Genomic DNA, 15307 nt, shown 5'->3' on the forward strand with positions numbered 1-15307 from the left:
TAACGCGTTTAACTGACAGCACTAGTAAATATATTGTGAAAGCACCAATAGTCAACCCTACAATATCGCCGCAATATCGACATCGATGTATTTGGTCAAAAATATCGGGATATTTTATTTTTTCAGCTCTAGTCTGCAGACGATGCAGTTATTAGTGTTGGACAAGTGGAAGTTTTGGTGACACCAGACCAAAGGACAGCTGACCAAGTCATCAGGATTCATTCTAAAAGGAACATGAAGGATTGTGTGAAAATTTCATATTATCCATGTTATAGTTGCTAAGAAATTTCACTCGAGAAGTGTTGGACGGACATCACAGTCCTTAGAAGTGATGAAACATTAGCAGAGCCCAAAAGGAGGCTTCTACATTGTTTACTGACCAAACCTAAGAGCAGGAACCACCCTATTGCATTGTTTTAATTAATTTTCTTTTAATAAACTGATTGATTAATTGATTTATTGTTCCAGCACTAGAAATATATTGTAATACTGCCATACAATAATTTAAGTAATTCAAGTAGTAAAAGTTCCAGTTGATGAATTCAAGAAACTAGTTTCATTTGGCTTTTTACAAAAAGGTATATCTTCTGGTATTTGGATTACATAAGCAGCAGCTACATTCCTTCTTCTCTTCACCTCTCTTTGTCTTTCTCTGTGTCGCTCCCTCACTTTTCTGACATGTCTTTTCTCTCCATTCCTTTGTTTATCTCCCTCATCGTCCTCTTTTTTCGTCTGCTATGACTGAGGAAGCAGCTGTGCGCCACAGACAATTACATAACTCTGTGTGTGCGTGTCTGTCGTAACGCAGGACGGATGGCGAGACAAGAGGAAGATTGCATGATAAAAGGTCTTCTCTTTCCTGACTAACATTTACCTGCATTTATGCATCTTACCTCATGTATTGTGTCTACTGGTGTTTCGTTTCTCCCTCATTCTTTCCTCCACTTATCCACTCACCCCCACCCCCATCCCCTCCATCCCTACATGCAGAGTTACTGGGCTGTGAAATGTGAAAAACTGCAGCATGCATGGCAATTCATTATCTTGTCAAACTTCCCAGGGCCAGCCTCAAGCCAGAGAGCGAGAGAGAGAAAGAGTGAGAGACATCGAGAAAAACCAAGTTCATGCAGTGGTCCTTGCAGTAGGTTAACAGGTTTCCAATGAGAAAAGAGGAAGGGGAAACAATGGACACTGTACATGAGAAGCTGCACAGCCAGCTGAGTATATTATGACTGTTACAATTGAAATCTTATTTCATCTATTGGTGTGTGAATAGGACTGGGTCTCATTTTTAATGTTTGAATACAAAACAAAACCCACTTGAAATACATGAAATACACCCCACTTCTAAATGTACGGATCCCAGCAGAATCAATTTGTAAAAAGGGCATCATTACAAAACCAGTACCTTCACTCTGACAAGGAATTTCAGTACAAACTGCATATTAAATGGGTTTTGTTGTGAATTTTGTCAATTGATAGCAGCATTTTTGAAAGAATTGCAAACTTGCTAGCTTTTTACATCACTTTACGATAAACTGTGGCAATCCTGTACTTGTAAGTCAGCAAGTAAAATGTGGTTGATCAAAGAATTCAATGATACAGAAGTACCCGGGAGTAAACAAGAACTTTAAAAACTTTGGTGCATAAAAAATACTTGAGGAAATGGTTTTACCTAAATCTAACCTATAGTGTTTCCTCCCAGGCTGTGTAGCAAACCACCAAGCTACATAAGTCAAATGCTCAGGCTGAGTTATTGTGTTATTGATAGCTCAGATTAGGTCCAGGAGAGTGTTAGATTTGAAATGATGGAGCTTGTTGAGGAGATACACACCTGCGAGTAAGTTCTGCCTGAGGGCAAGGGTTGTATTTGACCTGGACTTTAAGCAGTGGTTGTGAATTGGATGATTTGATGTGAAAAATAGCAGTGATTGGTGAGATTTGTCAGTATATCTTTTGCAGAACTATTGTGAGGATTGGACAAAAGTACATGCAATGGTTGAATCTGCAGTAGGTACAACACTGCCAGCATGAACTCTTGAGAAAGACGCAGGGCTGTGGGTTGCAGGCTTGTCAGGCCTAATGGAGACACTGTACCGTATATCACAAACACAGAGCTGGTTGGTCTAGCATAGTGCTGTAACGACACCACAGCAAATAAATCAATCAGCTCGAAAAGAACTACAGACACACAGAGAGTACATAAACCAAGAGACAAGATGAGAAAGAGACTCAGCCAGTTTAAAGTATCGTTAGGCTTCTAAGTGAGGCTGCTTACCTGCATGCAGTGTCCATTTACTGTATAGTATGAGTCTATAAATGCAGATATATCTGTATTCACAAGAATCTCATGAAACCTAAACCTCTGTTGCAGTTTTCATCTCTATCAACCGTTTGTTGTCACTGTCTATTTTTCCCTTTAGCTCATCAGAGTTTGGCATGGCTCTGCTTTGAAATAAATGGATTATATCTAATTGGGAAGTCTGGGTTTGCCATTTTATCCTTGGACACCACACACACACACACACACACACACACACACACACACACACACACACACACACACAAATCCCTAAAGCCCATCACATCATTCCAGACCTGCAAAGATGCAGCAATTATATGCAGAACATAGGCTCATACTGTCAGAGGCAACAAGGCTGATAGACAGGCGAGAGAGAGAGAGAGAGAGAGAGAGAGAGAGAGAGAGAGAGAGAGAGAGAGTGTGTGTGTGTGTGTGTGTGTGTGTGTGTACTTGTGTGTTTGTGTGCGTGTGTGTGTGTTTTCCACATGTTTAGCCATGATACAAAGCAGTTGATAAAAGAAGCCAGTACAAGGAAACAAAGACCAGGAGCATGATGCAGGGACAGACAGGAAAGATAAATGACACACACAAATATGGTTGTTTGTTTGTGTGTGTGTTTGACTCAGTGTGTGTGTGTGTGTGTGTGTGTGTGTGTGTGTGTGTGTGTGTGTGTGTGTGTGTGTGTGTTTCTCTGTTTCTCTGACAGCAAACGGCCAATTACTGTCGAAAGTGGCGGGATGAGTCCTGCCAGACCATAGCTTTCCATTAGTGCATGCCAGCCGTGTGTGTGCGTGTGATGGAGTGAATGAGGGGATAGAGGGAGACAGAAGGAACAAGAGTGGAAAAAATGTGGATGTGTGTGTGTGTGTGTGTGTGTCTCCTCTCTCTGAGATTGCCCCCACTAGTGCAGATAAAATTGACAAAACATATTTTTTTATAATCAGTTTTGGCCTTCCATCTACAATAACAGCATTTTCCACACTGAGTTTATATCAAAACCGCTCTCTCTGGAGAGTATAAAAACTTGTGTAATAGTTTGTGTGAGTATAGTGGAAATTTTCTTAGAAGCTACATTTACAAATATGATGGGATACGTCCAAAAGAAAGTAATATAGAAAATATTCTGACATTTTGGGTGCTGGTTGGATATCTTACCAGAATTCAGATGAGAAAATTTATTGCAGCATCGCATTCAGCACAGAGACGGGTGCCAGATGTTGTTAGCCTAGCTTAGCACAAAGACTGGAAGCAAGGGGAAACTGCTAGCTTCCACTAAAAGAAGCTCCATCAGCTCGTATTTACCTGTTGCATCTTGTTAGCTAGCAGGCAACAGCCACCAATACCAGCAATACATCCAAGAACCCAACTGTTCATGGTCATAAAACAGCTCAAATTAGCTGTTTGCTCATTAACCCAGAAGTCTTAGAAGAATTGATTTATTTCTGGCCATTTTGGGCAAAATAACTCCACATCAAGAAGACACACCTTGACAGTTAGCTATTAGCAAAGCCTTCTTAAAGGTCCAGGATTTACCAATGAGGATCCAAATAAACAAACTAACTCTGAGACTGATATGTCTTTTCAGCCAATCACATAAAACAGTTGCTGTCATTCACTTTTGGTTTTAGTGCCAAAACACGGTGTCACGTACAGTAGCTGTCACATTTCAAACGATACCTTACAGTGTACTCTTATTTTAACTGGATTTGGCTGAAATATGTGCAGCTGTTGTCTGCAAATAAAAGTGTGGATAAACTGAGTGGAATTACTTTTCCCCCCCAGCTCTACATTCCTGTCTCTCTGCACTGATTTAAACATATTTTCCAGCCATTCTGTGGAAAATGAGACATGACATCAAAACCTGAAACTCTATGAAACCTCTCAATCATTTACCAATCTGATTACAGACAGAAAAAATAGGCTACAGGGGATGAAACTACGTGCTGTTTGGACTAAAAATAGGAGGAGGCAGAGTGAATTTGTGTCAGTAAGACAGTCATGGAGGAGAGATGCAGTCTGGGCTTCATTCAGGACTATAAACACTAGGCATGGGCCGGTTACCGGTTTCAAGGTATACCGCGGTATGAAAAAGTCACGGTTTTCTGTCATAACGTTCCTAAGGTACAGTATGAGCTGTTTTTTTTTATGAGTCTTCAAGGACAGAAAGTGCAGTTTAGAACTCCCTCTCCCTGCCAGTGTGCAGTGTGTTTCAAAATAAAATACAATTGTGTTCAATTTTTGCTGAAGGTTATCAAACCGTCAGAATCTCATACCGGCCCATGCCTAATAAACACCCATAGTCCAACCCTTTTGAATACCGAACCAGCACCATCTGAGTGGATTTTGTCCCATGCAGGGACCTATTGGGAGCCTTTGGTTATGGCTTTGGAAATCGCTTCCAATTAACAGTTTATTTCGCAAGTTCAAAGGGGGGAAACTTTAGGGAAAATATTTGTCTCACCTGATACTCTTATTAAATTCTCATCTCTTTTGAGTCTATAATTGTTTTAAATCCTCTTTCAGATTTTGAAACCTTTACTCTATTTGTGGAAACAGAAAAAGGCCAATGTCAATGTTTTTTTATCCCCACAGACCACAAAACGACCACGTGGTCGTGCCGTACACAGAAAATCACCATAATTAGTACAGTTAATATTTTTCATGTCACACAAAGGTTATAAGACTGTGGGCTCTCATGCTCAGTAGTGTATGTTCAATAGTGGTTGATAATGCATAATTCAGCAGGATTATCTGCAAACAAACAGTGGCAGATGTGGATATATTATTTAAGAACAAGTCACTAGCTATTAAGCATGTGTCCATCTTCAATTGCCTGTGTGTGTGTGTGTGTGTGTGTGTGAGAGAGAGAGAGAGAGAGAGAGAGAGAGAGAGAGAGAGAGAGAGAGAGAGAGAGAGAGAGAGAGAGAGAGAGAGAGTGTGTGTGTGTGTGTGTGTGTGTGTGTGTGTGTGTGTGTGTGTAAGTGTGTGATAATTCAAACATATCAGGCTGACAGACTGGTCTATCTGTTAAATCAGTTACACTAAAGACTGCATTCCCCATCATCAGCTCAGACTGAAAAAACTAAATCACTCCACTGTCACCTTCAGTCAGCTCTCACTCAGTTCTCAACTGTCAATTAAATATATCATGAAGTCTATAGTATCTTCATCCAATATAACAGGACGAAAAGCAATACAACCTTGATGGGAGCTTAAAGGAAAGCCTTAGTTTTTAAACTCTACAACCTCCTAAAACTTTTGCTATTCATATTAAGGTAAAATATGCACCAACTAAGTCACCAAAACAGCTGAAATGTGATCTTCATTAGATCGACGTGGAACCTTTAATGTCTCTCTCCTCTCTCCTCTCTCTCTCTGGTAAAGGATAGCAGGATTTTCAGTACCTGCCATTGCAGAGTTCTATCCAACAGCCTTTCATATTACCATTGGGGATATGTGTGGGATAAGTAAGTGGTAAACCAGCTGAATTTGATCATTGACAGACCAAAGTCAAGCCAAAAAACTACCAACCTCTGAGAAAAAGCAACATTTTCAGCTTGACCATCTGAGTTTTTTTTTCCAGCAGCATTTAAAATGCTTTTTAGGTTTTGAGTCAAAATCGGAATATCATCATGGGGGATTGCATAGGACAACAGCGCCAATGCTCCTGCTTTTACACTAATGCTTAAGGGGTTTAATAAACCCTTAAGTATGTTTAAGGTATATTTAAGGGACCATTCGTTCATAGAAAGGGGCGTGTGCGAAAATGTAAATATTCTTCGAATTTCTTTACGCATTTTATAATGCTGTTTGTGTTTGTCCATTAGTGCCATTAGTGCTTAAAGCGCTATATAGCGTCTATATCCTCTCCTTTCTGTGTGTGTGTGTGTGTGTGTGTGTGTGTGTGTGTGTGTGTGTGTGTGTGTGTGTGTGTGTGTGTGTGTGTGTGTGTGTGTGTGTGTGTGTGCTCCTGTCAGCGGACCTCGCCGTGCTCCATGTGAGCGACAAAAAAACTAACGCAACTACACGGGGCCGCTGCTGCCGCTCCATGAGCGCTCTACTGATGCATAACACTAAAACCACACACATAGAAAACACCAATCAGAGCACACATGGCATTTCATCCTAGTTTCTAACCCCTCCAATTTCCCGGAAAAGAAGAGAAAACGCAGAATCTGACCTGCTGCCAGTTCTCCTCCAGGGAAGGCATAGCAGAGAAATAACCAGTGTCATGAACGAGTTGGAGTTCCTGGAAAATACTGTAATTCGCCAACACATCCATGCTTGATGCAAAAAAAAGGAAAAGTCAGTAAAGAAGTCCGGAATCCAAACGATAAAAACGCACTTCTTCTTTCCTTCTTCCCAGACTTGTCAGGTTGAAAAACAAATGCTGGAAAAATCCCAGCCGATGCAGACGAGCGCACCTGAGCACTTTATTTTAAAAAGAAAAAAGCTAACAGGAAAGAAATAGTTGATTATTTTATCTTTGCCAATGCAATCCACTCTCCTCTCTGCTCGCTCAGTCACGCCTCTCTCCTCAGTCCGTGCTCGGGGGTGCCAGATCTATTTCCGCATTGCCAGATTGCCAACGGTCTCCGGACAAGCTGCCAGGTTGCCAGGTTTGCTCTTCCAGCAGCAGACTGGACCGCGCTGCAATCCAGGCGACCGGCGCGAGAGGGGAGGGAGGCAGGGGAGGAGCCACCTGTCAGTCAATTTCATGCGTGACCTAATAAGGTAAATAGGGTTGATGATGTCACTGGCGTCCAATTAAGGAGGCGCTGAAACTGAGTGAGCGGGCGGAGCTTTCAGGGATGCAGGGACGCTATTGGCTGCAGGAGGCTGTCAGTCCGGCCGTAGATGGTAGTGAGGGGAGAGTTATTTTTAGAGGCCTATATAAAACCAGCAGCATTCCTGTCTCAGTCATTACAGACTGCACAGGCAGAGAGGAGACAAACCACTAGCGCTGCTGCTGCGAGGAAACACAACAAAAGACGTAAACAGTGTATAAATGTGCAGAAAAAAGCAGCTGAGCGTCAAAAGCAGCAGCAGTGATGTTGGAGATAAAATGCTGTGTTGTTTTTCTGAGGTGTGACAGCTTCACCTCAGAGACTCCTCCATGTGGTCTCCATGTGGTGATGACTGTGCAGAGAGCAGGGGTGCAGTGGAGGGAAGAGCTCAACAGGAATCCTCCCACCTGTTCAGTTTACACAACTTTATTCTCCTTCTGTTCATTTACAGAGTACAAATGCATTCACATTCATTAGCATATTTTGTTGCCTAGCTATAAATATGTATCCTCTGAACTTGAACTCACACTGTTGCCAAATGTCACTGTATAAACTAACACACACCATGTACTAATGATCAGTGATGGAAGAAGAGTTCAGATACTCAACTTATACCACACTAAGTAAAATCAATTCAAAATTCTACTTAAGACATAATTAAATGTACTTAGTTACTTTCCATATATGCTAATGATAGCAACATTGCAGGAAATGACAATATGTGAAACTGTGCAGTTTAAAAAGGGGAAACTTACAAATAGCTACTCACACAAAACATGATATAGAAGGGGTGTAATAGTGATTAAAAAAAATCCATGTTTAACAAGTTTTTGATCCAGCAAAATGTCTTAAAGAAACACAGATGATAAAAATGTGTCATTTATTGTAAAACATGTTAACATTAAACTGTGGCTCATTAGCCATAAGGCTTGCTGTAAACAGTGAGACACTTAAAGCTTTAGTGCGTAACTTTTTGATATTAATGACGTCCGTTACATTCAAGCCATTGCCAAATGAGTTGATACAAAGCTAATTAAGACTATCAGCTCCACACAACTCCCTCTGTATTTTTCAGTATGACTATGTTCAGAAGATTGTGTCATCTGACGACTTACACGCCCAGAAACTCAAATGAAGATAATGATCTCTTCTGAAGAGTCCATCATGTTTTTTTTTAATCCTCTGTGTCCTCCTTGGCTACTAGCAACTGCGTGGAGGAGGGGTGGGGGTGGTGTGCGATCACGGAAGGCTTGTATCATGTGGACACGCGACAGTGTTGTTGTCATTTCTTAGAATTCCTCATGGGGGTGACAGAAACTACGCACTATAGCTTTAACGCAGTCATGTACATAAGAAACAACAAACAATATGTCAGTAATGCTCTATTGTAACCTGCACATTTGATATGTTTACTCAGACTCAGGCTCTGTGGCCCTGGTGAGAGTGACTGCAGCTTGTGTTCCATTCTACAGGAGACAGTAGACACATTTGGGTGATGCTGTCCCAAACTTTTGTTTTTCAGATATGTATACAATTTCAGTTCAAAAATATCAGCACACCGTTTTATGACGATCCACCACTCCTGTAAGTGACATCTGAGGCTCATCCAGCTTTGGCTTCTTATTGGTGTTCACCATAATGATGACACTTACTATATGAGCTACAGATCAGGAGGCTAACCAAAATAGCATGGTTTAGCTAACACAGACATCAACAGACCCAAAGTTTTCCAAAACTTGAACTTGAGATGTTTAGCATGTGTTAAACACCTGAGCTGTATTAGGCTAATTCAACAGTGGCCATTGGGTTCACAGGGTGTATCAAAGTAAAGAAAGTCACGTATCTAACCGGACATTATGTTTCAAACAACTAAAGGAAAATACACATACTGTTACAGTCCTATTATATATTTCACCTTGGTTCCAGTTTAACATCACTTTCACTGCAAAAATGCATCGTGATTTAGTCAATTATTGATAACCAAAAAATCTAATTTTCCTCTACTCCCAGTACAATTTTGATTTAAAACAGGAATCAACTGTCTTGAAATAAAATGATTTCTGCCTGCGGAGCTTTCAACCCCAGAGGGTTAAAGGTCAAAATTTGAAACTCAAATGTGATGTCCCAGACAACACTGGTTTGATTTTGACTAAAACCTGGACAGTGATGCATTCTGACATTTTGTTTTAGCATTGAACAAACAGCTTCTACTGATGGAGGCGGTGTTAAAAGCTTGTTTGTTAGGTGTTTTTTTTTCTGCCCTTAATATCCTTACTTATTTTCATCTGAATAAGTATGAATCTAAACCGTAGGAAGCAGAGCTGGCTACATGCAAAAAAATATGTGATATCAGTCTGTCTAATTACTGTATGCTTCCACCTATCTGTCTCTTATGTAAAAGCCACATGATGTGTAGCGAAACACTGACAATCTGCGTGTTACTGAGTTAACACTTGCTTTGTGTTGTTCTCTCTCTCTCTCTCTCTCTCTCTCTCTCTCTCTCTCTCTCTCTCTCTCTCTCTCTCTCTCTCTCGTCCCCCAGGAGACACACTGTTGGTCTCTGAGGAAAACGAGGGCCAGATGGCTTCTAGATCGGCTGTTTCTGGACATTTTCCCCATTGATTTTTACAGCTCAGTCTGCCACTAGAGGAACAGAGGAAGGATAAGAGGAAGGAAGGAGTCAGGAAGGAGATGGTGAAAGTGTGTGTGTGTGTGTGTGTGTGTGTGTGTGTGTGTTTGTTGTGGGGGTGGATGGTTGAGAAGTATGGATCAATACTAATACTGAGTGCCTATAAGAGGCCCTTAACACACTCACATGCAACATCTTTGTGAGATTCAACATTAAAGTATAAAACAATCATCATGTTTTATTCTTATAATTTCAGTTCACTCAGTACCAGTACTGTGTAATTATGTATCCCACGGCAGTTCTAGGCAAGACCCGCCCTACGAAGCAGCTCGATTGGTTGGGGTTAGGCATTGACTTTGAGTAGTTAAGGTTAGGATAGCCGATTGGTCAGGGGATAGGACCTGAACAAATCAGGTTCCGTTAACTCGCGCAAGCATGGACACCTGGCCAATCGTAGGGTGGGTCTTGCCTAAAAGTCGCATTCTTCTTTTCCTGAAGCCAATGCTCCCGTTCTTCATTTCCTAAACCCAACTGTCCACGTTCCACGAAAACAAGTTCCTTCCCGAGGCTATTTTGCAGCGGCACCATGGCTCTGCTCGGAGCTTAGCACCGCCCAAGATGATTGTGATTGGTTTAAAGAAATGGCAATAAACCAGAGCACGTTTTTCTCCCTTCCCGGAATGCTGTGTGGACTAGCCAGACCCTCCTCCGCAGCGCTGTGGAGGAAGGTCTGGCAATGCGAGACTACAGCACCACTACATCAACTATTATTATGCTACTACCATTACACTACTACGACGAGCAGGAGGAACTTTTAGTAACGCAACTGTCCTTTAACTCCTTGTCCTCCTCCTACTACTACTACTCCTAACTATTTCTAGTCTTAGTCTTTCTCCTCCTTCTCCTCATAATTCTCCCAGTCCTACTCCACCTCTCACTACTTTAGTACTACTATTTATTTTTTTAACCTTTATTTATACAGGTAATCTCAATGAGACACAGGGTCTCATTCTCAAGAAAGACTTGTTTGGGACAATACACATCAGTAACAGATAGACAAACAGATTACAACAGTATTAAGAAGATTTACCAAATAGTACATACAATATTTGAATGGACTTAAAACACAAAAAAAGCCCTACAACAAATATGAATGCTACTACAACTACTCCAACTACTACTACGTTTACCACGACAACTACTCTTTTTCTGCTCTTACTGCTATTGCTACTACAATTATGAATGCTAAGATGACAATGACAACTACTACTACAGTACCATTATTACTAATAAAATGGCTATTTCCTCCTCTTTTTCCACTATAACTACTACTACTGCTATTATCATCAGTACCATTAGTACAACCATTACTCAACTCTTTGTTTTTCTTTTACCCTGGACTCTGCTTTTCTTTCTTTTTTGTCTCCTCTGTTGTTGCAAATAAAGATCGAGGGAAATTATAAAAAAAAAAAAACACAAAGAGGATTAAGAGAAAAGAGAAATAATTTTACAGTAAACTGCATCTCCATTACTCCATGGTCTCAGTTTCTGGCTAAAACCACCAAACACCATAAGAGGAGAAAATATAAAAGCTGTGTGTGTGTGTGTGTGTGTGTGTGTGTGTGTGTGTGTGTGTGTGTGCGCCTCCCACAAAACCTTTTAAAATCTGGGCATCAGTACCAGCTCCACTCTCACTCAGTGTTGTAATCTTATTATTGTGTTGTGTTGTTTTGGCACTGAGAAGGACTGGAGGGAGAGAGGAGGAGAGGAAGGGTGGAGGAGAGGAACATTATTTCATCATCTAATCAGGGTTGGAACTTCAGGATGTTAAACTGGAAATTAGGATGACATTTCTAGTTTTTACTTTTCAAGAATACTGTATCTAATGTGCATAAGCGTAAATCCCAGGGGGGTTGGGGGGGTCAGGACCCCCCCCCCCATCTAAGGGTTGTCCCCCCCCACCCTAGAAATGTCATTAAAAACCATGCTGTGTATTTTAAATAACATAATGCTGTATACTTAAAATATCCGTGTAAGTAGTAAAACAATACAAACCCCAAAAAATGCTTTTTAAGTTTAGAAACATTTTGAGTCCCCCCTCCCTTGCCTCACAGTGGTTTGGTCCACTGCCTGCTTTACACACAAGTCTGGCGGACCGTGGTCCGTGACGGGATAGAATCAAGGGGGTAAGCTTCGCTTCAGAACTCGAACCTCCTATGGCGCCATATTGATGCTACCAAACGTTCACCCGACGTTAGCATTCCATTGACTGCCATTCATTTTGACGTCACTTGGCAGCCAATCATTTTGACAGTGAATAACTTTACATCTGAAGTGTTTAAAGACTCTATTTGTCCATTGTTTATTTCTAAAGAAACATGACAAAGTATAAAAGGCTCCATTACCTTGTATCTCACGTTATGGCTCCGTAGCAGACGTTTTTATAAAAATAGGCTAACGATTGTGTTATAACCACGCGACTTACTGTCGCATAGTAGAGGAATTACCATATAGTACAGGATAAGCTCGCAGGCAGTTTCGACTTACATTCGATGTTTAAGTTTAATTACTAATGTTAACTAGCATTTTAGTTAGCAATAATTAGCCTGTGCCTATGTTATCTCCTTACATATACCTACGCTCTCCGTCTCTGCTAGATTGGGAATGATTGAGATTTCTCTTGGCACAGCTACCAGAAGACTTCCAACTTTCAGACAGGTTGCTCACGTCACATCTACGTTGTTTCTCTCAGTTGGAGGCTGCGCAGTAATGCTCAGCGCTCACCGGAAAAGTGCTTCTAATATCCTTCACTGGTCTCCGTCCAGAGCAACGGGATCTGTTGGTCCATTCTTATATACTGTCTATGGTTACAACACGCACAGAGATGAGAAGGGTACATATCGACTTGTCTAACTCTGGGGGATACTGTGAATAAGCTAAAGTCCCAATAAGTCGGCGTGTTCCTTTAATACTGAAGATCTACAGTTGTGTTTTGCTCAATATGATGTTAAGTGGCTGATCAGTGGGTTTGCTGCCATTAAATACTGTATATATCCTCTGTCCCAGACAAAACCTAATATTTATGTGGAGGACGCAAGATCATTTTATAATTATTTACGACCGCGTGGTGAACCTATGAACCTAACTCATAGACATCTGACGTTAAAGATTTGTGTTGTTGTTGTCCAGATAAAATGACAGAGAAAAGAAAAACAGACATAAGATCCTTTTTCAGTGCACCAAAACGCCAAGTCAGTACAATACATCCTCATATCAAGACAATTTGGTAACATCTTTATAAGAATGGGTGCTTATGGAAATACTAACGTCACTATGTCACAGGCAAAGGAGACAGTCAGGTGTAGAGTCTCAGGTAAGTGTGTTGAGCTTAGTTAATATTTTTGGAGGTGTGTGGCTGTCAGGGTTAGCAGATGAGTTTTACCAGTGGCTCACTAATTCACATTATGATCAGCTAATTTAACAAGAGTCTTTATAGAAGTCTTGCTATTTGGTTGGATGAGGTAGTATGGAAAACATATTTTTTTCATTGAATCAAGAAAAACACTGAAAAGAAGGATAATGGTAAAGTCTTATTGTCCCCCCCCCCCAACTGTTAGATGAGATTTATGGCCATGCTAATGTGTTGTTAATCAAAAAAACTATTCAGTTGTTTTCTCTTTTGTTTGGTTAATATGGAACCACATTTAATAATGAAGACATGGTAAAACAAAAGTGGCAGTGAAAGTCAACACAGAAAGATAAGAGCATATAAATGTAAAATAATCACAGAATGACATGATTATTTACAACAAGCTTCTAGTCCCATAAACTCTTAGAATCATCCTGGGAACGATAGTTTTTAAGAGTGTACCATTTGTGATTGCACATATAATCATTATATTCTTGCTTCAGCAACTCAAACAAGCCCTTCTCCTGGTTTTGAAAATATGCTAGCTCTGTTCCTCAGAAACAAACAGGCATGTAAACATCGTATCCAGCTTTCTGATCAATGTCTGCTGCAGTATCTATGCAGGTGCAACCCAAATCAGTTTTTTAATCTTCAACACGTCTGCACACCCTCAAGCCTTTTTCAGCTCCACTGGCTGGTGCAGAGCCCCAGGCTTTGTGAATGTTTCAATTACTCACATTCTATTTTAATTATTGTTATCTTGAGGAAACCAACAGTTGGAAGAAAGGGGTGTTTAGATACAATATGTGAGAGGCTGACTGAAGACATCTGAGGCGTTCAGAGTGTTTCGTAGTCAGGATGGTGGCAGATATTGACGACGGCAGCAAGACATCTTCATGCTCTACTTTAACTTCTGTAAGGAAACTGCTACACCCAACACAAATTAACTACTTCCTTCAAAATACACATTTTTTAGTATTGACAATAAAAGCACATAAAGACTTATCTGCAATGTTGACTGTCCTGATTGTAGTTATACAAATTTAGTTTCTTAATGCGATAAACAGGCATTATCTGAATGAAAACAGCAACAATTAGCATCCTTTAATTATGCAGACTGTATGATTTTATTTGCAGACTGCCAACAATAACAACAATAAGACTGGGACAGTAAGTTTTAACGGTCAAATCCTATTTATATTTCTCCCAACAATCATATTGTATGTCCCTACCTAGAATTTCCAATTTATTAAACAGGTCAGACTGTCAAAATCTGTGCAACCCGGTGGGCTTGGGGTATTACTACACTATGCATACACATACTCATTGAGCAAAGAATGCAGTCATAGTTCAAGTCTTTTTTAGGCTTTTAGCAAGCCTAAAAAAGTTTTTAAGGCAAAAAACTGGAGCAACTGAGCGGAGTGGGACCCCTAAGGCCTGAGCTGTCTCCTGCCTCCAGAGAACATCACAAACACAAAGACCTCCTCCCTGCAGAGTGCATGAAAACCTCAATCAAGGTGGACAACCCACCAAACAATACACAAACTCCCTCTGTCTCTCTGGCCCGGACAGGAGGAGACGACACAGACACCATGTTCTGCTGCAAGAGTCACAGCTGGATCACTGAGCTGGACATCAGGATGTAGCAGAACATTTCCGTCTGCCCGAGAGAACCAGAGGTGAAACCACAAGCTGTGAACCATGAGCAACATGGTGGATCAAAGTCCTCAAAATAACACAGGAACAACTCTGCATGCACAGCACAGTAACAGAGATGGAAAAAAACAGAAGTGTAGTGTTCAGTGGGCCGGTTGTAATAGTAAAATACATTTCTGTGCCTTCTCCATGTGTTCTCACAACGTCCTGATTTTGAGGGCAAAAAGTTGTTTTCACCTTCACATAATGGTTAAATTGAGGCCAGAGCTCAGTGTGTAGGTCATGAAAACATTTGGTCTGATTTACAGACACCACTGACTGTAAAAAGACATTTGTCTTTGGCCCATCTGTCAATTCATAAAAACATAAAAAACACTAACACATGCATAATCAAAAGGAATGCTTATGTCTTAACACATTTTACACAAGATTAACTGATTACAGTTGTTTTAGTTGTATTAACTTATTTTTGTAATCTTCAAATCCTGGAACATATGCAACATATTGGCCATTAATAAAGAATA

The 15307-nt window shown here is 40.6% G+C and overlaps 1 protein-coding gene across 2 annotated transcripts in view; it reads right to left on the reverse strand.

Moving 5' to 3' along the window:
- klf7b (Kruppel-like factor 7b) overlaps positions 1–6963 on the reverse strand; it is a 70054-nt gene extending 63091 nt beyond the window's left edge. For both annotated transcript variants that reach the window (XR_004101569.2, XM_031279816.2), the window contains exon 1: positions 6483–6963. Coding sequence is in view for 1 of the 2 variants with exons in the window: in XM_031279816.2 (XP_031135676.1) it covers positions 6483–6584 (102 nt within the window). In the remaining variant the exon portion in view is untranslated. The remainder of the gene's footprint in view (positions 1–6482) is intronic.
- Between the last annotated feature and the right edge of the window lie 8344 nt (positions 6964–15307).

Source organism: Sander lucioperca, chromosome 8, assembly GCF_008315115.2.
Source record: "Sander lucioperca isolate FBNREF2018 chromosome 8, SLUC_FBN_1.2, whole genome shotgun sequence".
NCBI classification, from domain to species: domain Eukaryota; kingdom Metazoa; phylum Chordata; class Actinopteri; order Perciformes; family Percidae; genus Sander; species Sander lucioperca.